This window comes from Trachurus japonicus, chromosome 3 (assembly GCF_045865225.1).
Source record: "Trachurus japonicus isolate A0001 chromosome 3, Traja_1.0".
In the NCBI taxonomy this organism is placed as follows: domain Eukaryota; kingdom Metazoa; phylum Chordata; class Actinopteri; order Carangiformes; family Carangidae; genus Trachurus; species Trachurus japonicus.
The window spans coordinates 37,099,659-37,122,623 of NC_140909.1; the positions used below are offsets into that span (position 1 = coordinate 37,099,659).

A 22,965-nucleotide genomic window follows, 5' to 3' on the forward strand; every position below is an offset into this window, starting at 1 on the left:
AAGCAACACTATGGGCAATAAAGCTTATACACAAATGACTATGGTTCTTTTCATCACCATATCTATACAAAATATTGTGGACCAAGGGAAAAATTCATACTCTAAAAAAGCCAAATCATAGCTATAAACAGGTTTTGACACATTGAAGTTTCCACAACAAAAGTCAGTTTTTATGTCTTCTGTTCTGTTTCCAGTATAAAGCTGAATGATAATGAAATAGCCGCGAGAAACATTGTAAACACTATGCTATCACCTCGACAACGCCACAGAGAGGAACATTTGTTAATGTGTTCTGATTGTAACAATAATTAACACAGGAGGTCAGTGAAACTTAAAGACAAACTTGTTTTAAGTAATCCCTTCATCAACCCAGCAATCCAGAGAGAGAACACATATGAATGCCTTTATATGATAACAGTAATTAACACAGAAGGTCAGTGAAATTAAAAGACAAACTTCTTTAACTTATCACTACCATCAAATCAGCATCCTAATAACACCCGCAGCATCTCGGCTACCTTGGAGACTATTGCCTCGTGAACGACCTTGTGCGTGTCCCATTAAGCACGCCGTCAAGATAAAGGATGCCATGACCACAAACATTTTACAAACACGCAGTCAAAGGAGCCCGGCACTGGGCTGCACATACTTTGAGATCCACATCTCTGCAATAAAAGGCATTGATTTCAGTCACAACATCAGTGAAAGCAGGAGGTGTCATGTTGTGTTCCTGTTGGGGGTTTGTGGGTAATAGGGACATGGATGTGTTTCAATGGATTTGGAGCGGAGATTTTCCATTTGCCTGTCTTTAACAGTATCCTGGAAGTAGGTAATCCCAAAACCCTGCATTCATCCTCCGGGGACTCTCACAAAGCTCATTAAATCAGTGTTAATCCAAACACCTGTCATCAAATGCTAATTTGCTAAACACGCCAGGGAGGTTGTTTGGTATAACTTATTTAGCATCTGAGGTGAGTTTTGTGAATACAACTGCCTACGGTTAATGTAATCACAAACAGGCGGTCTCTGTGAATCCTAATGTCGAGCTTATAGATTGTGATCTGTGCTAGATGTCCCCAGTAACCTCCACAGTCCCCCAACTCAATCTGTGTTTAAACATTAAAGGACTCCAGTGTAACTGTGCCCCTATTAGACCGATTATAAGATTAGAGACACATTAGAATGCATCCCTAATCCCAGCAGTCAAGTCAGGACAGTAAGCAAGGCAAAGGGGGGAAAGCTGCGAGAACACAAGATCTGTGTGAACGCCCAACACTGAATCTGCACTAAGACACACACTCCATCGCCATCTTGTCATGAGAACAAAGCAGCAGGTAGACTATACGTACCAGCTAATTGATGCTGCCGGGATGTGATTTCAATCGGGTTCAGCACATTTGAAATGCAGGGACTGTGCAGCGTATGTCGATTTGCATGCATGTATGTTTTATGTAAATACCACAGTCTTTGGGGCTTGCGTTTTTTTTTATATATAAACCACAGACCTCTCCCTTTCTCTGCCTTGGCGTTGTGGGAGCCTCGGCACTCCTGGGGAAACGGTGCTTTGCAGCCAAATTGACATTCACTGGAGTGTGCCCCCCTCCTGTCATTTTGTCAACACCATCACTGTGTGGAGCTCAGCCAAGCAAGACATCTGACAGACAGGCAAATGGGAGTGGTGGACTTCAGCAACATAACACCCTCTCGCTGCCCTCTCTGTGCCCAGTGGTGGGGTTCAACGCACATACTGTATACATACACACACACACACGCAAAAGAGGAAAGGCCATATTTTTGGAAGCCGGTCTCCATATTTGCTCTTTGGTAGCTTCTACTTGTCTTTGGGGGGAAAAAAATAGGGAAGAAAAATCTCAGCAAGAGGTTGAACCGCATGAGTGAGTTTCCATTTGTTGCTCAATAGTCAACCTGACACTAAAAATTGATTGGCAAGTGGCAATACCACCTTAATCCCCCAGGCATCATCCCAGGAGCATTGTTTAATGGTCAGACGACATGACTGGGAGTCTTAGAGGATGTTTACGGTGGTCGTTTTTTTTTTTTTTCTAATGCCAGCCTCACAAAGAAATCTTGTTCTGTTTTTTTCAGTCTGGACACTTGCCAGTCTAATAAAACGGCATGCTGCTAATTGCATTGCATTTATTGTCATAAAGGCACAGTAAAATAAGAGTCCAACCAAAGCAGGAATATATAGCTCTGTGTAAATATGGCAGTAGTTTCACAGCGGCCACACATCATTGCCAGTTGTTGCTTTTCTGACCAAACCCTGTGGATTAATGACATCTTTGACTCTTCACATTTCCTCAAGACACTATTTTTCTTTCGTGGTGAATAAGCAGCGGTCTCAGAAGTGTCATCAAAAGCCGAGGTCTGTGGGCATAAAAATCCACAATCAAAATATAAAACAAAACATTTCAGAGATAAACTGCCACCGTGGGCACCGCTGAATGGCTTCCCCGCGTTAAATGCCGCATGTCACTGCTGAAATCCTCGTCCTCCTCACACACTCACCGAACAACACACTTATCAGTCAGGTGTCATGGCAAAACACTGGGAAAACAGGGCGATAGGCGACTCAAATGTAACCAGCACTTGTCAGCCAAGATGGATCCTGACACCAGAATATGCTCAGGAAATGATTAGATAAAAATAACAGAATCCGCCTGGGCGTCTTCGAGGAGGTGTGCTGGCGGCTGATAAAGGATTCAGATTTATGTAGCCTTCACCAAAAGAAGCAGATATTATGTTTCTAGAAAAATGGCGCACGCGAGCTCGGCTGTGATGTACAGTACGCCGCCCAGCAGAGAGCACACAACAAATATGGAAGGGGGGGGGGGGTTAATAAAAAGACAGGAAATGAAAAACAGCACCTGTTTGGCAGGTGATATCTGGGAATCAATTCCATCTCTTGGACGTTTGTTTTGTTTGTCCTTGAATATTGGCAGCGCACTTCTGTCAGACGGCGTGTTTCTGACATGTGCATACACACAGATACATTATACAGCCGACGCCTAAGAAGACACTAGGTGATGTGTGTGTGTCGGGGGGAAAGATGTCTGTAATCGAGCGGGCAACTCGCATCAAAGATATTTTGTCAAATTCCTGTGAAGACCGCCGACAGCTGTTTGAAATTCTGACACTCGTCAAAATGCTGCTCTCAGCACTAATCAGGCTTTAATTACTCAACAAAATGGAAGCTACAGGAAGGCTTGCACTCAGTCCAGTTACTGCACCTGATTAATTGCTGGGATTGCTGTGCCAGCCCAAATATTTCCCCCCGATCCGTGAGGATGCTGATACGCACATTCAGAAACCTTTTAGCTAAGCATTCGGATATCAAAATGTACAATCTGCTTGTATTCAACTTTTTCTCTGCTTATTTATCAGTTCTATAGTCTTCAGCTTTTATGTCACAAAAATTAATGGAAGGTTTATATTGAAACCCTCTACAACTTCCTCTGCTTTGAAAATCAACATGATTTCACCTGGGAACTTCATTTGAGCTTTAAACTGATCCAGAGACTTTCAGCTACTAAACGTCTGCTCATCTTCTTGACGTCTTACGTACAGGTTTTGCATTATTACTCATTAATTACATTTCATGCCCTATTTCCAGGCAGATTAAAGTTAATAATGAGGGTTTATGTGTCACATCATCCACTTTTCAGCAATTGTGACTACCACATCTTTCATTTCACACACTATATACAAATGCTGTATAAATGTCTACTCTTTCACACAGGGTGACTAAAAGCATGAAGATTCCAACCCCTGAGTTAAAAGATAGATAAGACATAGACAAGATGAGCTCTCCCTCTTGTGAGCAAAACACACAAGTGGGCACTTTTCCAATTGCTGCATAAGCCATTTTTTAAACCTTTACACACACATCACAGATTATGGTCACACAGTGAAACATGTTAGTGGCAGAAACTGTTGTTGTTAATGTAGTCAAACCTTCATTAACACAAAGCTGGTTTTATCTCACTGAAGACACCTTTGGCAGTTTCTACATCAACCTTTCATCTTCAAAATAAGAGCCTCAACCAATTAAGAAGATCGTACTGGGAGTCTCTGAACAGGAGTCATTCAGCTGTTCATTTCAATGGTGGTAAAAACACATGGACAGATTTTCAAAATAAAAGCCTCAACACAGTTAGTGGAGCTAAAGAAAGGCCGACACAAAAATACACAGAGAGACACTTAACCTGACAACTCATACAGAGAGTAAATAACGCTGTTTGCCTTGAGTTTCATTCGACAAAAACCCAAGAGCTGTTCAGTTTGGACTTATTAGTAGAAAGCACTAGACAAAGGACGATTGCAGCAGCAGCAGCAAATCCCATCACATTTTCTGAAGGAATTGCATTGTCTGGATTCAGATTTGTTTCAGTCTCGACTGGAATTACCTATTAGGCACAACTGTCCCAAAATAGCTTCAAATGGCCCACAATAGTCCAGAAACCAAATTGTACCCAGCAGAGAATAATCTGATCGCTGATGCTGCTCCCCTTGAAACAGACTGCTCAGCAATAATTCCTACAGGGGGATGGGGACACAGATCCCCCTGAATGCTGCAAGGAAGTGAGTCCCCACCCCACAATATTGTGTTGTCTTCACACAACAGCTGCATGTGGCAGGTTTTGCTGCTTGTTCACTTGCCTATGGGAACATCACTCTGATGGGCAATGTAACAATATTTACACTTAAGCACAAGAAATTGTCAAAAAACACTGCCATACTATTTTGAGAGGTACAAGAAAAATCTCCACCTGTTTCTGGATGTTTACAGATGAAAAACTATTTGCTGTGCATTATAACCAAGATGCTTCCAGTTATCGAATGAAAACAGATGTCTACAAAGGGTTTTTCTAATCCCACACAATACCATATGTCCTAGTATGTTAAAACAGATTCATTGATATAGAATCCAGTTTCATTTGGTAGAGGATTATATTATTTTATGTTGTTGATCAAAACACAGATTTGCATTTGTGAATGTTTATAACCACACACATCTAGTGTATTGTAAATAATATTATACTGTATAGTCATAATACTGTGTTTATAATAGACAATGGCAGACAATCGGTACAGAATTCAAATAGTAACTGTAGAAAGTGGAACATGTGTTGCTGAAAAAATGGATGTTCAATATATTTTATGCTCCGACTGGTCAGAAGTATCATAGATGTTACTTCTGTAAAAGATTATGTCGACATTTCCTTTTTGAAACTCAAAATACTTTGACGTATTTGATGTACTGTATAACGCCTCTGTACTACCACAATGAAGAGAACAAAGCTGCATGTTTTGAGAAAAAAAAACACAGCACATAGTTTTTAAAGAGTTTAAAATGGACGGACGCTCTCTGTGGGCTGCTTGTGTTTTCTCTGAACTGATACTGGAAGAGATTAGAAGAACTGAAAACACTCAGGATGATACAACATCATTTTTTCTCTTTGCCTCCTCAGCTGTGTGTGGTTCGTTCAGCTGTGTGGACAAGGCCATGGTTTCATATAATGTTCTCCACAGGTGCTGCTGTGTTTCTGTCCCCCAGAAAAAAAATAAAATCCACAGAAGACTCTGACCCTGAATTCACAGCACAGTTGTCTGAATGGACCATGTTATTTTGCACAGGTGTTCCTGGTATTGTTTCCGGCACTGGAATAGATTCCACGTCTTTTTTCCCCCCCTTTGTACATTTTTAATTATTCATAAGTGCTAAGTAAACAAAGACCTCAATTATAATACATTTTAAGTCTCCAGGCAACTTTTGTTGTTAGCAATGAGTAACCAGTGAGTCGTTTTGCTTAAAGTCCACTTGAACCATCAATAGGCTGATTCTAATTTGGTATCCATAGCCAAGCATTTAGCACGCATTAATCTTCAGTGCACAGACTAGTGTCTTATTGCTTGGCAAAACGAAACAGGAAAAAAAGAGCTTTTACAAAACAGGGAAGTCTCAATAGACGACAACATAACTAGAGCACAGACAAATGGTGTGACACAATAAATATATTGATAAAAAGGACAAAGCACTGAGCTCTGCCTGTGTTTTTCTTACATAATCTAACCATTTTTGTGTAGATCTGTATTATTTATGATCCTCATATTTTGTTCATGCCAAAACCAATATCTCCACATTTTTCTGATCCATCTGATATTTTCTGAGTAATGCCTCTGAGCACTTTGGTTCATTCCGCAGTGAACCAATTATGAGCCATTAAACAGCTGAACAGAATGAAATTGGGGAATGGATAGATTGCTGGTGGCAGCTTAATGATTAGGAAAGTAGTCTATGACTGAGAGCTGTATCCCACAAAAGGCTGAGAAAATCAGGGTGGGAAAGGTGAAAGTGTGACCCCCACCCCCCCTTCCCCTACCCCTTCGCACAAACTAACTGCTTCAGTGGAGCTGTTCAAAAGACGCCCATGTGATCTGTGAAGGGCAGCTCCCCGGTGTGAAAGAGTGTAACTTTCTGAATGTGAAACATGCTGTTGCTGAGAAAGCCTGTGTCTGCTTAGCAACTCGTCTCTGGATAAAGGAAGGGGGGGGGCTATGGCAGCTGGGAGTTAAGGAATGAAGAAAATCCTTCAAACAGCAGGTAAGTGTTCATCTCCCTCAGCCTGAATGACATTTATGTGTGATATTTAAACCCAATGTACTGTAGCTGCTGTAATTAATGAATCCCCAGAGGATTTTCTACAGTGCAGTAGAAAATGTCTTAATGAATATGTGCTTATCAGGAGAATATTCACACTGGATTCAACTCAAAAATATCAAGAAAACGTGTCTTCCATCCCAAAACCGCCCGCTATCAATTTCGCTGTTTGTTTTTTAAACTTTTGTGTTTCTGGTTGTGTTCACCTACTGTATGGACAAAATGTTTTGATCCAACGTCAATCATTCCTAAATTGTTTTGTTTACACCCCCTGGAATGACAATTTAGCATAATTCAGCAATTAGTAGTGCTGTCAAAGTTAAAAAAAAACGCAATTAACATCATTTTGTTCACTTCCGGTGGCCCAAATCTGACGTGTGCAGGCTAACCAGGCTGTAGCGTTGTTATTCGTCACTTTATTGAGTCTCAATATTTTTTCATGCGAGTAATTAACTGTCTAATTAACTGTCCAATATGCGGTTAGTTTATCCAAATGACGCCTGTTTGGAAGTTAGCTCCGACGTTTTGGGAGAAGTGAAACTCCACCTGTGGGAGCAGCGACCGGGACCAGCAGGTCTTATCAGAGACAGCAGCCCATCTACCGAGGTGATCGGCCGGTTAAAGGGACAACGAGGAGTTTTGGAAAAGCAAAGCATTTTCACACTACATTTATGAGCCTCCGCGCGCACCGTAAAATTCTTTGACCGGCGCAAGACAGACTCGTGTTTTCATTCATCAAGAATTAAAGTCAGAGGTTCAAAGACGATCAGATACCGTCGTAGTTCCGACCACAAACGGCGATTCTGTGGCGTTATTCTCATAACTTGCCGCGAAACCGAAAGTAAAAAACCCTGGTCGGCTCGACCAGCATTTCCGCCACCACTAATAATAACAAAATAACGATAGAGACAAAATGATATATTTATCAAAAATGGGCCCATTAACAAGTGTGGGTAATGTAGATTCATCCACATTAACGTGAGACTTTTTTATAACCAAATAAAAACTCCTCGTTGTCCCTTTAACCTGCGTCGTCATCCCGGGGTAAGGAAGAGAGCCGATTAACTTATGCAGGTCTTTAGAGGTTTACCCCCGGCTGGTTTAATTCTTTTTAGGAGATAAATATTGGTCTCATTGATTAGTTGTTCATTGTTTGTTTAGTTGTTGATTGGTTGCAATTAGTTAGTTTGTTAATAAATTAATCGCGATTAATTACAGAAAATTGTGCAATTAATTGGTTAATTTTTTTAATCGATTGACAGCCCTAGCAATTAGTCATCACCAATGAGTGTCTTTGTTTGTAAAACCTGTCTCAGGATATTAAAGTCAAAGCGACACAATGTTAAAACGTTGACTGATTTGGCAACAATGCAAAACTATTCATCCACTGAAATCCTGAGTTTGTGCCCGATGCTACGCAAGTGAGATGATGAAGATAAACAGAACAAATCCCAGGGTAATTGTTGACTTCTTTAGGGGATTGTTTGAGATTAAGTAGATTATTTTTGTTCTCCTTGTCATTTTTAGGCAGAAATGCCAAATATCTGGTTCCAGCCTTGTCCAACACGAGGATGTGCCGATTCCCTCTTATTAACTCTTTATTAATTATCTTTGGCTGTTAGCTGTAACCCTATCGGTTTGGACAAAATAAGATATCTCATGGTATTTGGCGACATGTGACAAACCAGTGGCAGCCCAGATAGTAATTAACAAAACAAACACTTAACTTCTATGCCTGTGTGACTGATTCAGATGTCATCTGAATGTCTACGCTGAATAACTGCGCAAATAATAAGCCAAGACCTTAGACTTGGAGAAAGACGTCAGGATCAAACCGAGTTAAATCATGTAAAACGTGGACGATGTATAGACTTTGACTTGAATCTAATATCCTGCCAGACACCTACAGTACATCATAGAACATACATACGAAGGGCCCTGAACATCACTCTACATTCATGAGCAAGTGACTGAGGCCTTCTCCTTTTGCTTCAGAGGGAATTGACTCATCGGTGCTTGATAGCTATCCCCTGGAGAGAACAGACACAATTTATATGTCCTATGCCACTGAGACGAGGGACAGTGCACAGCTTTTGTTTATTATGGTTATACATATTGCACTGTACTATGTAACAAAAACCCAAGCCAAGCTTCCACTAATGACTCATTACAACACAGGAACACAAGCATCCTGAGCAATTAAGTGTCTGCCAATTACAGGAGTCACTGTGACAACAGAACTCTCATATTTGTACTGACAGCGCCGTGGGAGTGGATGATAAGAGCGATAATGATTTACATCGAAACTATAGGCTCATCTTGATGGCTCTAATCTATACAATATATGAAATGACAAAGTGAAAAGGGTGACTCGTAGTGATTGACCTACACTGAATTGTTCCCCTCAATCTGCAGCTCACTTCATTGTTTAGCTGTCATGTCCTCCTTTGCCCTTACCTTTACCGTTCTGGTTCACTCATACTGCATCCTACTTCATACCCACATTTCCAGCAGCAGCAAAAAGAAAGAAAAAAAAACCTCCCAAAGCCATTGCACATTACCTGCTGAGCACCAAACAATAATCAACAAAACATGCTGGAGCAAACAGCTCCCTCAGGAGATATGAAGGTAGGAGGTAGAGACCAAATCAGAGCTGAAAGGCAGAGGACTTCCATACAGGTTAGAGGTAGAAGCAAATACTTCAACTAAACATTTTATCTCTTGGTCTGTAACTGTTAAATATGTGAACATACACATTTTCCTAACATGATTGGCACATCAACTTAAAATGTGATATGTGAATACTGTGTTCACAACTTGTTTCTGCTGTCCTGCAGTGGCCAAAACAATCAGTCAATGTATTTTTTTTTTCACTTTAAATTACACTAGAAAGACAACGTGAACTAAACGAACATATAGAAGAAAATAAAACTTTAGATCCTTTGAATATGCTACTAATAATTATAATTTTTCACTTCTTTGATTTTTCAAGATGCACTAAACAAAGATTTTGTATCATGTGACAATGTGCAGCATGGAATATGTTGGTAGTGATAAGTGCAATAGAGAATTATGAAAACCTGTTGTTTTGGTTTTCCAAACTTGCAAATGTAGCCAAAAACAGAGTGCAGCTGTTTCCCACAAAAACTTTCACAACCCAGACCTATCCCCTAAAGATTAGATTAGATAGAAGACACAAGTTAATGTAGTTTTACAGATTTACTTTTATTGTTTTGAATTACAGTTATTGTACTATGGATTGAAGTGCTTTTATCTTTCACAATGTGTATCTTCAGATTTGGACTTGCTACATGGTACCTTTCTGTTTTGACTTTGACACTTGTTTATTTTATATCTAATAATCAATAAAAGCCATATAGTGGCTTTGATTAAACTGTCCTGTATCAGTTATCCACTATAAACAATGCCCTACCAATAGGAATATTTCGACAAAACACTGCAAAGGCAGAACAGAGAGAAAACCCTGAGCAAGTGGTATTATGAACATTGTCTTTTCAATTATGTACAGCTTTTGACAACTGCTATGTGCATGCATCTGAAGTGCATTCATCTGTTGATGTTAAATGTTATTATGTGTCTCATTTCTTTGCCGACAATAATGCCAAGAGAATGACAATTGTTTTAAGCCATCTAAGACAAAGTTAACAGCAGAACAGCTACATTATACTAAGTACAGTCAGAGATATACTCACTTTTCCATCCTTTATACATACTGTATTTCTGACTATTAAAATGCCATCTCTATTACTTTCTCTGCATGAGAACAGGACAGCAGTCTGCAGTGGCTTTTAATTTGTCATCTTCCTCTAAATCACATCATCCCAAATACTCTTGTTTTTTAACACAGTGCAAATATTCAGCTTCCTGTATCCCACATTAGAAGATGATGCTATTCAACGATAAAACCTTGTGTTCCAGTAAGCCCGATAACAACTAATCTATGACACGCACTTTGAGTGTTTGAAGAATAAACACTGCTGTTGTTTCAAATGTCTTCTGAGAGCAACGAGAGCAACAGCACAGCACCTGAAATGCGGCCTTGAATATCAAACGTCTGGCCGCTCTTCAACCTGCACTGATCGCGGTCCTTTTAATTACTTTCTCATTTGTAGGAGCCACCTAAGGTTCTGTTTATTGTAGCCCACTTCATTACTGTCATGTGGCCAATGTGGTTGCCATGGTGTGACTGTTGCACTATGTCCTTTGAATTTCAATAATCATTGGCGCCGAGGACATTACCAGCCTGCACAAATATCATTTCCTCTCATCACGGGGACTCAAACCCCGCCCCTGAACGCCACATCTGTAATCACAGTCTCCGCTGCGGACGTCATTTGGAGACAGGAGCGTGAATGTGAAGCTACGCTACGTCTTTTTCCCCAGGTAATTTTCCAGGCGCATTGATATTTTTGGTTGCATAATCATGACACAGATCACTGCTGCATATTAAAAGTCATTCAGAGGTAGCCCATCAGACTTTAACCACTTCCCGCCCAACTGCCCTCCACAAAGCAGAGAAATGTTTCTGCAACGGCATCGGTTCAAACATGCAACGATGTGCTCCAGGATAAATGAAGCACTAGTTCATTTAGATAGTGGTGGAGATCTCGCTCAATAGCAATGCAGACGAACGGCGACACGGCCGAGCCTTATGTGAAAGAAAACAACAGCACTCCACACTCACCTCAGCAAAGCCCTGTTTGCTCAGAATAGTTGCTCTTTCATCATCCAAGTGCTAAACAATGCCCGCAGATAAGAGGTGGATTGTTTCCACTCAGTCATTATCCCCGCTAACTATTGCAGTCCATCAATGTATAGATTGACATTACTATCCCCCAACCCCCGGTCAATAGTTTGGACTAATTCCACATCTTCTCCACACTTGACCTCCCGTCAATTCTCACCGTCCCTATGTTTGTGAACACCTCGGCTCTGTGTGCCGCAGGTTTCATCTCTGCATTTTTTAAATTGCAAAGCAGAAATAAAAAAGAAACAATAGAAAACTGTGGGCTGCTAGTGTTTGTCAATGAGATATCACAGGGAGTTTCTCTCAGCTGCTGTACGTCTTGATTGAATTTATTCATTGTCACTTGTAAGAAAAGTATTGATCGGATGTAAATGATGATCTGTGGGATGTTTTCAACTCAGCAAACATGTGACAGATGGAGCAGAGAAGTGCTGGAGGAAGCCCGGCACCTATCAGCCGCCTTTCAGCAGAGGAGCGAGTGAACAATGAGACGTTGTCTTATCCTTGAAATCAGCCTCAGTGACAAGAAACTGTACAAATACTGAGACGTGTCTTCATGCGTTAACTTGATGTAATACTTAGCCGACTGGTGAGAGTGTCATGGATTGATATAAGGACAACATACTGTTATTACAAAAGGTTATCACACTGGGGAAATGACCAAGGTCAACAATATAATGTCACATTTACTATAACCCTCGCCCGGCTCCATCGTTAATCACCACGTCTCGTAAACTACCCTCCTTTTCATATCCGACCCTAAAGAGAGATTGAAGAGAGACTCCATTTAATTTACAATATGCTCATATCCACAGGCAGATGTTAAGATATAAAGCAATGGGGCTGTGTGTTTGCCCTGTACGAGCAATCCAAGGCTCTCTGTAGTCCTTTTAATTGGCGTCCAAAATATTCATAAATATTTGATGCTGCAGAGATCCCACCAGATATCACTGTTTCCACGAAGAGTCTGCTCAGGTAGGAGACATCAAAGATGGTGTCAAGACAATGTGTCAAATATTTTTCAAGGAATTTTCTCTGATATTGAATATCTGAATGTGTATAAAGGTGGAGCCGTTTGATCTGCAGAGAGAGGAGGGGGGGGGGGGGGACAAACAAGCCGAATGCACAGGAGCGGCCTCACTGTGGTCTCCTCCCCAACCCTGACCCAGAGGTGGACAGTCATATCTCATGGGACCAATGTCAATACAGCCTTGTCTTCTTCCTAAGTACCAATTGATTTCTGCTATGACACATAGCCCCGCATCGCCATTATGTGGCCTGAGTAACCCACTCAATTCATTAAAAACAAATCCTTCTTAATCAAGCTCATGGGAACAGGGGGGCCGGCATCAAAGGAGTTAATGTTACAAATTTTGCAGAGATAATGAGGAAATATATTCTCTAAAGTTCAAAATTGTGAATTATTGTATTTCTCATAACACAGTATATACACTGTATATCCGAGCGTGCTAGCATGCATAATGCAATTGAGAAATCTCTCAAGATGCCTTTAAGATGTTAGGATATAAAACAGAATTAAACATCGACCAAAGGCTTAACAAATGCTGCTATCATACATAAAAATTGAAATGGTTCCTATTCCATTAATTCTCATTCCTTAAGGCAACTCCATCAGGTCACATAATGGGAGGTTGCAGTTAACATATGAAATGGATTCCCTCACGCACCGCTGATGTGACGATAGTGAATCAAGCAAGGCGAGGCAGAGCAATATGTAGACTAGACAGCTCAAGTCACACTTCATTTTGCAGCAGCAGCAGATACACCTCGCAGAGAGTCTCTTCAATGTTGCACTATCCCTCGGGAAAAAAAATAGGAAAAATAAAAATGAGGATGTCACAAATGATAAGCTTTGTTTGGGCCCATGACCTCTAGAGTAACAATGAAAATATGACAGGTGTTTTTAGGAGCCAATCAACTCAAGAAAGGTTTTGAGTGCTGGAAAGATCAAACGCAGGAAAAAAAGAAGAAAAAAAATCTGCCTACAGTATTTTATTATTCTCTGGGAGAGGAAGAAATAAAAAATTAAAGATGAGTATCTCTTAAAGATTTTCAGTTTGAAAAAGGTACATCAAAAAAAGAGAAGTACAAATCAAATTCTGTTCTGCTTTCAACAAATTCCGGCCATGTTAGAAATAATAAAAGCAATTTCACCAGCTTTATGTTAAATGCATCTCTGCCAACTGTCATTGCCCAAGTCAAACCACTTTGGGGCAGCACTAGATCAAAAGACAACATAGCAGGATAACACGCTGGCTAATTACAACTGACTCTTAAAAGCATAGCTAATTATGCATATTTGACGGGGATAACAGAAGACAAAACACATGTAAACCTCTGCAGGGGGAGGGGAGCAGGGACTGAGCGGACATGGGCTCCGGATCAACCAGTCCCCCCTTTTTTCAGTGGTGACCTTTAATTGAATCTATCCACCGATCCCTCCAACTGATGGCAGATGTTCAGAAATATAGAATAACCTTTCACTGTCCTTGTAGAAGCCTTATTGTTGTCCTTTTTTAAAAATTGAAATTTAAAATCAATGCCATTTGAAGATTCTCAGCCCCCATCACTGTCAAATATGCCAATAACGCAAATGATTGTCTAAGTTCATTGTTGGTCTTTTACAGTAGTTTGAAAAAACAAGACAAAAAGCTTGATTTCAATCATGACAATTGAGATGTCTCCATTCACAGACAGCGTAGATGCAGAAGAGGGGAGTTGGGGTTTTGTTATTTCTTCTTTTTTTTTTGGTCAAACTTCTCGGTACATTGGTAAATTGTAATTAAATACAACACGACAAATTAAAGCCTCGCAAATAGTTAAATCAACATCTTTCTCACAAAGTCTGTGAAACTGATTACGATCAGCTTCAAACCAGTGGGCTGTGCTCCAAAACTGTTTTGTATTTCTGTCAGTCTACAGTCTAAGACCCACACTGAGAAGGATCCTCTTTTGGGTCAAAGTGTGTAATAAATGAAGCGGCCTAAAAATACTGTAAAATGTAATTTCATGTACTTGTAATCAGATCCCATTTATTATTTAAATTCCCACAAATTGTCTTTTTCCCCCTCCCTTAATTACAACATTATAAGATTAGCTGGTCATAGCTTGTGTTTCCTGTGGGTGAAGCAGACAGATGTGGCACCGCAGATCAGCTTTCAGACGCAGCACATGTTTGGTTTTATTCTTCCTGCATTTAAAAATAAGGTTCAGTAGGTCACGGATGAGGCATCACCTTTGCCTGGAACAGCCACCTACACAGAATTTCCAGTGTTTTTCTTTTTTCTTTCTTTTTTCCTGAAGCTGATTATCTCTGTGTTCTGCTAATTACTTTTTATGACATCGTTGCTTCAGGGGTAGCATTCAATCTGAGCTGACCTGCCAGATTTCACCACTGTAATGCCTCCCTCAGCTATAAGCATGGAAAACATCAAATAAAATCACCTTGATAACAGCGCACACGGTGAAAAAAAAATAAACTCCATATTTATAAATCAAACAAAGTAAATAAGTCTATTTATAAGGTGATAAAACAAAGTGGATGTATTCAAACCTGCTCCTTGAGGGTTATTTATGCATTTACCTCATGTGAACAAATTTGTAGGTGTGTTAAAGGGTGTGTGAGAGCTTAATTTGCTGAGTGTTAAATGTTTGAGTTTAAGACATCAATACTACTAGTAGTTATATGACTCATACATCATCAGTGTACCTCTCCGGTATTGACAAATATGTTGAATGTGGGCTATAACCTTGACTTCTTTCTCTACAAATCTCAGTCTAATGTAGCTCCCAGGGCAGAAGGCATTATTCACAGGGTGGATGTTCATGTGTTTGGCATCACGCCCCAAAATAATGTAGGTATTTGTCTATGTAGTCAATGAAAACAGAGAGGAGACACTGACTTCAAAGACATCGTTCTCATTGCACATGCATTCCTCAGCAACTGCATTCAACTAATTCACCAGGAAAAGATGAGGAACAGTATTGAAATGTTTCGGGGCGCTGAGGAAGAAAAAGGAAAGGCAAGTTTTATAATGCATGCCATCCTGCGTGTGATGTCTCCATGGTATAGTCAAAGCCCTGAATTTCCACTCACGGCTCTCATTAAAGCAGTGGTGTCAGGCGCTGGCAAAGAAGAAAGACGATTTTATCAATGATTTAATTAATCATCAAAACTCCCTCTGTCCACACATTTCTCTCTTATTCATTCTTCTTGCCCATCACTCTTCCCCCGGCTTCTTTTAAAGTGCACGCACGCACGCACACACACACAGCACGCAGACAGAAACACGCACACAACTGCTCTTTTTCAAGACACTGCAACACAAGTAGCCTTGTCCTTTCTCGCAGTTCCCCCCCGACTTCAACTTGCTCCCTGCCAGACCAGCAGGCAGCAAAAGGTCCCGAAAAAAGCAATGTCACCACTATTCAAGAAGCATCGCATTCAGTGAATTACCACCACAAAAGGACAAGTGTCCTCAGCCTGCCCAGAACTGAGAAAGATAATAGCCTAGTTCAACAGATAAGCTCTTCCATCCTCCTTCAAAGTCTTTCAGTCTCCAACACGCTTAGCTCGCATAGAGCCTCTGCCAGGAGAAATTAAGGCTTCAGCATTTGACAAGACTGAACAGCCCCTTCAGATTAGTAATCTAAGATTTCCTATTGTATGCTTTGAACCTATACCCTTCTTTTCTTTCAGAGTGTCTACCAGAAACTGTCCAAAATTTTCTTTTTTAAATCTCTCCTTATTTATCTCTTACCTGGTGTTGAGGCTCAAAGCTGGACAGAGAAGCAGTAAGCAAATAGCTTGGATGAATTTCATAGCTGTCTCACACTCCGTTCCTTCTTCCTTCTCAGATGCTTTCTGCCTTTCCCCTCGTGTCTCTCTCCCCGCTCTCTAGCTCTCCAACTGGCTGCCTGGGTTTTTTAGCGCACTCTCCTACACACACACACGGCGCACACACACACACCCAGACACACAAGCAGAGAGGCAGACAAATGCAACACAGTGGCTCGGTGAGAGGGAGGATCTCTGGCTTTAAATAACACAGGGACACGGACTGACTTGCTAATGGAAAGGAGCGGGTGGGGCTGAAATCAAGAGAGAGATGTGGGAGTGATATGATGTCAGCGCCCGTATAGCTACAGCTATTGGTGAAAAGCATTCTTGCCATTGTTTGGTGCCGGTTGCTCCTCCAACAATACACCTCTCTCCCATTCATTTCATCCTGCCTGTTTATACCTAAGATAGAGAGACGGGGCTGATAGGAGGAGATAGGGCATTTAATGGAAAGAGTGGGAAAACCAGGTCATCACTACAAAGACCACTCAAGGGGTTAACAGTTGACTAACAGTGAAGTCACAGTTCAGTTAAAGCAAGGCACTAATAGATTTAGTGTAATTAGCCCTGTGCTGAAAACACAAAGCAAGGTCACTTTGTTGGTGGATGAGTTGTGGAACATGAAAAGAACATCAATTACCTTCAGTGGGGGGGGGGTCCCAAATTAATAGTAACAATAAACTATGATGCCAAGTGTTTGTTTAATTTTCCTCTCCCTCTCTGCTTCTTGTCGCCATTAGGATTAAATGTTTTCCCTTTTCGCATTGGAGATAAATGTCATGTCCTATCATGGAGAAGTAAATGAATGCATTTTGTTCAAATCAAGCAGCAGTCGGCTAAAGTGAAATAAAAATTCAAATGAATGTCAGAAAACTGAAATGAAACTGAGAAAATGAAATTCTAAAAGAGAAAGAAGCTTACATCACTGGCAATGCAATTCAGAGCAACAAAGGGCAAAAAAGCTGTTTTTTTTATTAAATCAAGATTTTTATATTCAACTAGTCAAAAAAAGTTCAAAAATAAAATCCCTTGTAGATAAGAAATATGGATAAAATCAGCCCTTACAATATTTCTAACTTCATCTTCAGGCTTATGGTGCGTTCACATGGAGTCCAGTAAACGGCAGACAGTAAACGTAAAACAAACAAACTGTCGGACGGGACGGCACAACGGCAAGACGCGTCACCATGTTGCTATGGCAACGTCAACATACTCGTATTCACATGTCACGTTCAGTTGAGTTTACCGTTGCGGCAGACGGCAAAAGTTAAAATATTTGAACTGGGGACGGCATTGCCGTTTGCCGTTGCCGTCCACGATATTTTTTGCCGTCGTCCTCTCGTCCACTAACATGGAGTCCAGCATGCCGTCTGCCGTTTACCGGACTCCATGTGAACGCAGCATTAGGTTGATTGTTTCATACGCACAAGAGAAAACAACACGGACTTTAGTGACACGGGCAAAACAATCATTGAGTTCAAAAAAGATATCAATAATAATCATAATTGTAGATAAAGCTTCAAATTAATTTCAAAAAGTCAACGGGCACAACCTCTGTCAGTGTGCAGTTTGTTGAGCATCGATGCCACTCCTTACATTAGCACTCAGATGCACTTAACGTTCAGAAAGTCCACCAGCAGAGAGCAGTGTGTGGAAACATCCAAGCACTCATCACCTTTTCTTGTGATGTAAACACAGTCCACCATCACACTCTTGCTGACAGTGATTGCTCCGTGTCAGGTTATCTACGAGATAGCCTTTCCAGCTCAGTGGAGTGGATGTCCTGAGTGTTGCTGTGAAGCCACATTTCAGATAAATCAAAATTCAGTTGGGTATCTGGTTGAAATGTCCATTTTTTGATGAATTCAATGAATTACATAGCTGACAAAGGATCGTTATCCTACCAGTGCTTGGATTATATTAAAAATACCATACAGCTATTCATTTCACAGCTGATACATTGATGAAGGTGCCCACAATAGCCTCAATACACCCACATAGTATATCTGCTGTATGTGGTAAGATGTCTTGTGTTAAATCCTTATATCAGCTCACAGGTGTATGCAATCATCACCTACCCCCTATGGAGTAGTATTACATTGAAAAGAATGGCTATGTTATGCTATGGCAAGATAAGACAAAATGTCCACAAAGTCTAAGAGAAATGCTGAAATATATTCAGCATCTTAATGTGGGGGGATCCATTATCAAATCATGTTTTGGCATAATTATTTGAGTGAATGTCACCATTGAAAACTAAGACATACAGGACACCACTTATTCTTTAAATCAACCACTGTGGAGGGAAAAAAAAAGTAGAAATGCGCTGTAATGGCTTCATATAACTCCCGGCCTCGCTTGCCCTGTGAATCGCTTTGAAGTTCGAGGTTAACCTTATGAAAGTAAAAACAGCTCAAGAACAAAATGTTGAGGACTGAGAGGACGTTTCAAGTTAGACTCCAAGCCAGTGTAATACAGCTAGAATATTAAGCAGTCCATACAAAAGGTGGAGGTCACACACCATAGGCATGATAAATGGTTTTCATTACAGGTTTAATAGACTTTGGATTCTATTGTACCCAAATAGTAGCCCATTTCCCAAACTGAAAGATTTCCACCCATTTATTTGGTCTAATTAGAAGTTCATGCTTGGAAACCCATGGTGACCAGTTGTAATGAGTCTGCTAGACCGCAGCTTGCCTCGGTTACTGGTGAGAGCATCCTCAGTGGACCTCCGTAATCTGTCTCAATCATGTATCACATCAGCCAGAAACTTGTAGTCCCAGTCCTCTGAGCCAACCTGTTGAGCATCTCATCATAATGAAGAATAATTACCATAAAATGAGTATGAATCGTTGATATTATGGAAGATTATGTTTGGAGAAATCCCCATAGCTAAACCTGAATGTCACATCAGTTGATTTGTATATTTTGTTTATGAATGCTTCATTTGAATTTTTATCATGCCCAAAATGGGACGGTTTGATTTTTGTCAGAGCCAAGTCCTGTTTAATGTTTTTTTCTTTTCTTTTTTTGTCAATTCTGAATGGACAAAATGCTTTCCTGCAGGCCCCTAGTTTGTGTATAACACTTTACATAAAAACTGAGTTAAATGACATAAGACTTTTCATTGTATGTTTTATTTTCACTCCTTAAACCCCTAAACACACACACACACACTGGTCTGTCCAGGGTGGGACAGGCCAAGCATTAATTAGAAGCAACAAGACACACAGGCCAGTGGGTGTTAAAGGGGTTAAAGCAGTTTTGCATTAAACATTTCTGTAGGCTAACTTTTTGGTACCAACTCGTTTCCAAAACACACAGATCAAGTGATTCCAGTTGCATTTAACAGCATTCCAGCTGATTATGATGCATTAACACCATTAACTATTTCTTGCATGCCTTACAGCATGAAAAAAAATATTATTCTGAGTACATTTCTTAATGCCTGTAAGCAAAGTCACAGTCATAAACATCCACAAAGTGATGCAACAAATATCTTACGCAGGCAATTTTGAAGATTTTGGCTATGAAGTAAAAAGTAGAAAGTTAGTATCTCAGCTTTTTATCCGCACTGTGATCTCTGCAGAAGACGTGATGAATATTGGACTTAAGCAGCGCAAACTGACTTCAGGTGTGAGGCGTTCAAAGGTGCACTGTAGCATTCGTTTGCATATGTGACAGTCCTGTAGGATGCTGATTCTTTTGAGTTGGACGACTCGCTTCACTGTTAAACAGTTAATTGCTGTTTATTTGTTGGTGCAAAGTATTTTGGTATCTGTGTTTGTGTGGGTGGGTGGGTTCTTGTGTTTCTATCTTTCTGAGGACCACTTTGAGTTTGAGACAGTTTTCCAAATTGCGGCTGGTTCTCACTTCAAAGGCACGTTTGAGGGGCAAAGTTTTTCGAGACTTGGTTTTAGAATTAAGATTTGGGCTTGGTACTGTATGGATGGAGATTAGAACAGCGGCGAGGGTTTGTCAGGTAATAAGTGATCATGTTATAGCTGCATGTTAAATGTTTTAAAGCATGTTTTATTTATCTTATTATGTGGACTGAAAAACACTTTGAACTGCAACTCTGTATGAAATGTGCTTTGCAAAATAACTTCCTCTCTAAAATGTCATAATAGTTTGGCATTAGGTGCTCTGGGATACATGATGTCAGTAAGGTTCCCACATATAAATGTAAGTGTGTATTTGCAGGGCTGCATGAGAATTTTTTTCAAAAGTGAGGAAAAAGCAGAGCTTGCCTAGCAGCTGTCAAAATATAGTAGACATGGCCGCCAAGTCTTCGAGCCTTTGATGCCATATATTCTTTGGCTGAATCCAGCAGAAAGAGCCATGAGTCTCTATGTTTTTCTTTTTCTTTTTAAATCCTTTATTTATCCATGAAGGGGTTTTGCAGCATACTGTACAGTAGATGCTCATATTCCTCACATTTAAACCTTTTAAGCACATTCACCAATGGAGCTGACAGAAAAAAATCAATACTGTTTTCCAATAAGTTGCCGCACCGGGCAAACTGCCTCAATGCCTTGCTAAAAAGCACTTAGATATTGGCTCTTGAGGGGTTTGCACAGTGTGACTTCACGTCTTTTTAGTCCACATTTCCCTCGACGAGAAATCTTATCCTGTCTTTACCTCTAGGCTACCACAATCCCAGCAGGCAACGTTTCCACTTGTCTGCAATAACATAACCGAGGACATCGATATTGACAGTTGCCCAAGTAAATCAAAATAGTCTGATCCTCAGCTCGCTAAAAGAATGGCCTGTCAGCAACATTGCTGCCTTCACCAACAACTGTTTGCGTTCTGCAAAGATGCATCTCATTCCTCCTCTGCTTTTCCTCCGCCTGAATATTAAGTGCAAGAAGATAAGTTAACAAGTGCTAAAATCTCCATAGTCTATTATGTATGTTTACAGAGAGGATGCAATAGAAGAGAGAGAAAAAAGCAGCATTCCCTTGCATAAATTTCCATTCTCAACATCTACAGTGCCATTCAACATTTTGTGTAGAGTGGGAAAGCGAAAAGTCTGGCAGCAAAGCAGAAGCTTAAGGCAGTTCCCTGTCAGTTGGTTCATTCTCCCTGTGCATAGACTATAGAAATGTGCTTTCACAGAACTGGGCTGAAATAAGCTGCGAACAGCATCTCTTGAACGTTTAGTTTGTCAACATAAGAGCAGAACAAATGAATGGAGATACTGGGAAAACAACCTTAATGTCAGTAAACACACACACACAAAAATCCCCACAATGCTGTTGTTGGTCAACAGTGAGCTATTATTAAAAAGGCTGAATAAAAGTTCACATGTCAAACAGTCTCTGGCAGGTGATGGACACAAAGTGACCAATAAATCACACACACAAAATACCAAATCCTGCTGGTTATGTATGAATAAATCATTAAGCCAATGTGAGATATCCAAACAAATGTTTTGGTTGTTGCACACACACTGTACTTGAAGTGAAGTTTTTTGGAGATAAAAATCTTCTTATAATGTATTTTAACACCATTTGTCCACTAGGGGGTAACAGATCAAAACAACCTCTAGATGGCAGTTTGTGCTCAAACTCTCGTTGAGACACACCTGTCTGCCGCAGGAGTTTGTTCAAAGTTTGATTTTTTTTTAAATCCATAAGAGACCGACTTTAATTAATAAAATATACTGATTAATGGACTCTGAAGTTGTACTCTGGTACTTAACTTAATTTAATTAAACCTGTTTTGTTAGATATGACACGGAAAAGATTACGTGGCAGAGAGGGAACCCTGTGATAATAATAATGTATTTCTCTAGTCGATGAAAGTTATTGTGCAAGATAACAGTGGTACTAGATAACAAAAGAGTAAAAACTGAATATTATTTGCTGAAACAAATTATTGGGCAATTTGAGAATTGCCTGATATTCCAAGACACCCACTGGACTTTCCTTACAAGGTCTAGGGCTTTTTCCTTTACCGCTTCAAATCCTGCAGAAAGTTTTCATTTTTAATCAAGCTAACACTTTCATTTGGTTGCCTATCATTGACCTAACGTCTCCTTTGTATAAGATGGAAATCATCTTTTCATCTAGCCTCAAGCTACATTTTTACAATGTACATTTCAGATTTAGGTCATTTTATGTATAGACTGGAAGTCTGGATCTTAAGTTATCAGAGAAACAAACATTGGCAGCAGCTCCACTTGCAGCTCCACTGGGACTATTTTTAATGAGACGCTGTTTTATTCAAAAGAAACAACACTGAAGAGGTCCTAACCGGGCGTGGCAGACTATGGTGAGCCCAGTTATGGTGGTGAAGACAACAAATTCTATGATGCAATGCTACTTCACAGCAACACTGGTTTGATTTGAAGACCCTTACTGGCAGAAAATGACATGATGTGCTTTTAAATGGAACAACGCCAAACGGTGCTTATGCATACAACATTTCCAGCCGATGTAGTAGTGCAGCCATTATAATGCATCTTAGTTGTGAGTATTTCAGTCACTAGTAGCTACTAGCGCACACCGCTTCAAGTGTTTGCAACATGTGATAATGCAGCATAATGATACTATCTACTTTTTTCTTTATTAGGGGCCAGGCAGCATCAGCTGCCAGAACCCTATTGTTTTCCTCAATGAATTCTTTCCATCCTTCCCAGGAAAT

At 40.3% G+C, this 22,965-nt stretch overlaps 1 protein-coding gene across 1 annotated transcript in view; it reads right to left on the minus strand.

Moving 5' to 3' along the window:
* The window catches only part of luzp2 (leucine zipper protein 2), a 158,509-nt gene extending 142,017 nt beyond the window's left edge, over positions 1 to 16,492 (minus strand). The window contains exon 1 of the mRNA XM_085772226.1: positions 16,232 to 16,492. Within this exon, the coding sequence (XP_085628352.1) occupies positions 16,232 to 16,293 (62 nt within the window). The 5' untranslated portion in view covers positions 16,294 to 16,492. The remainder of the gene's footprint in view (positions 1 to 16,231) is intronic.
* Positions 16,493 to 22,965: the final 6,473 nt, after the last annotated feature.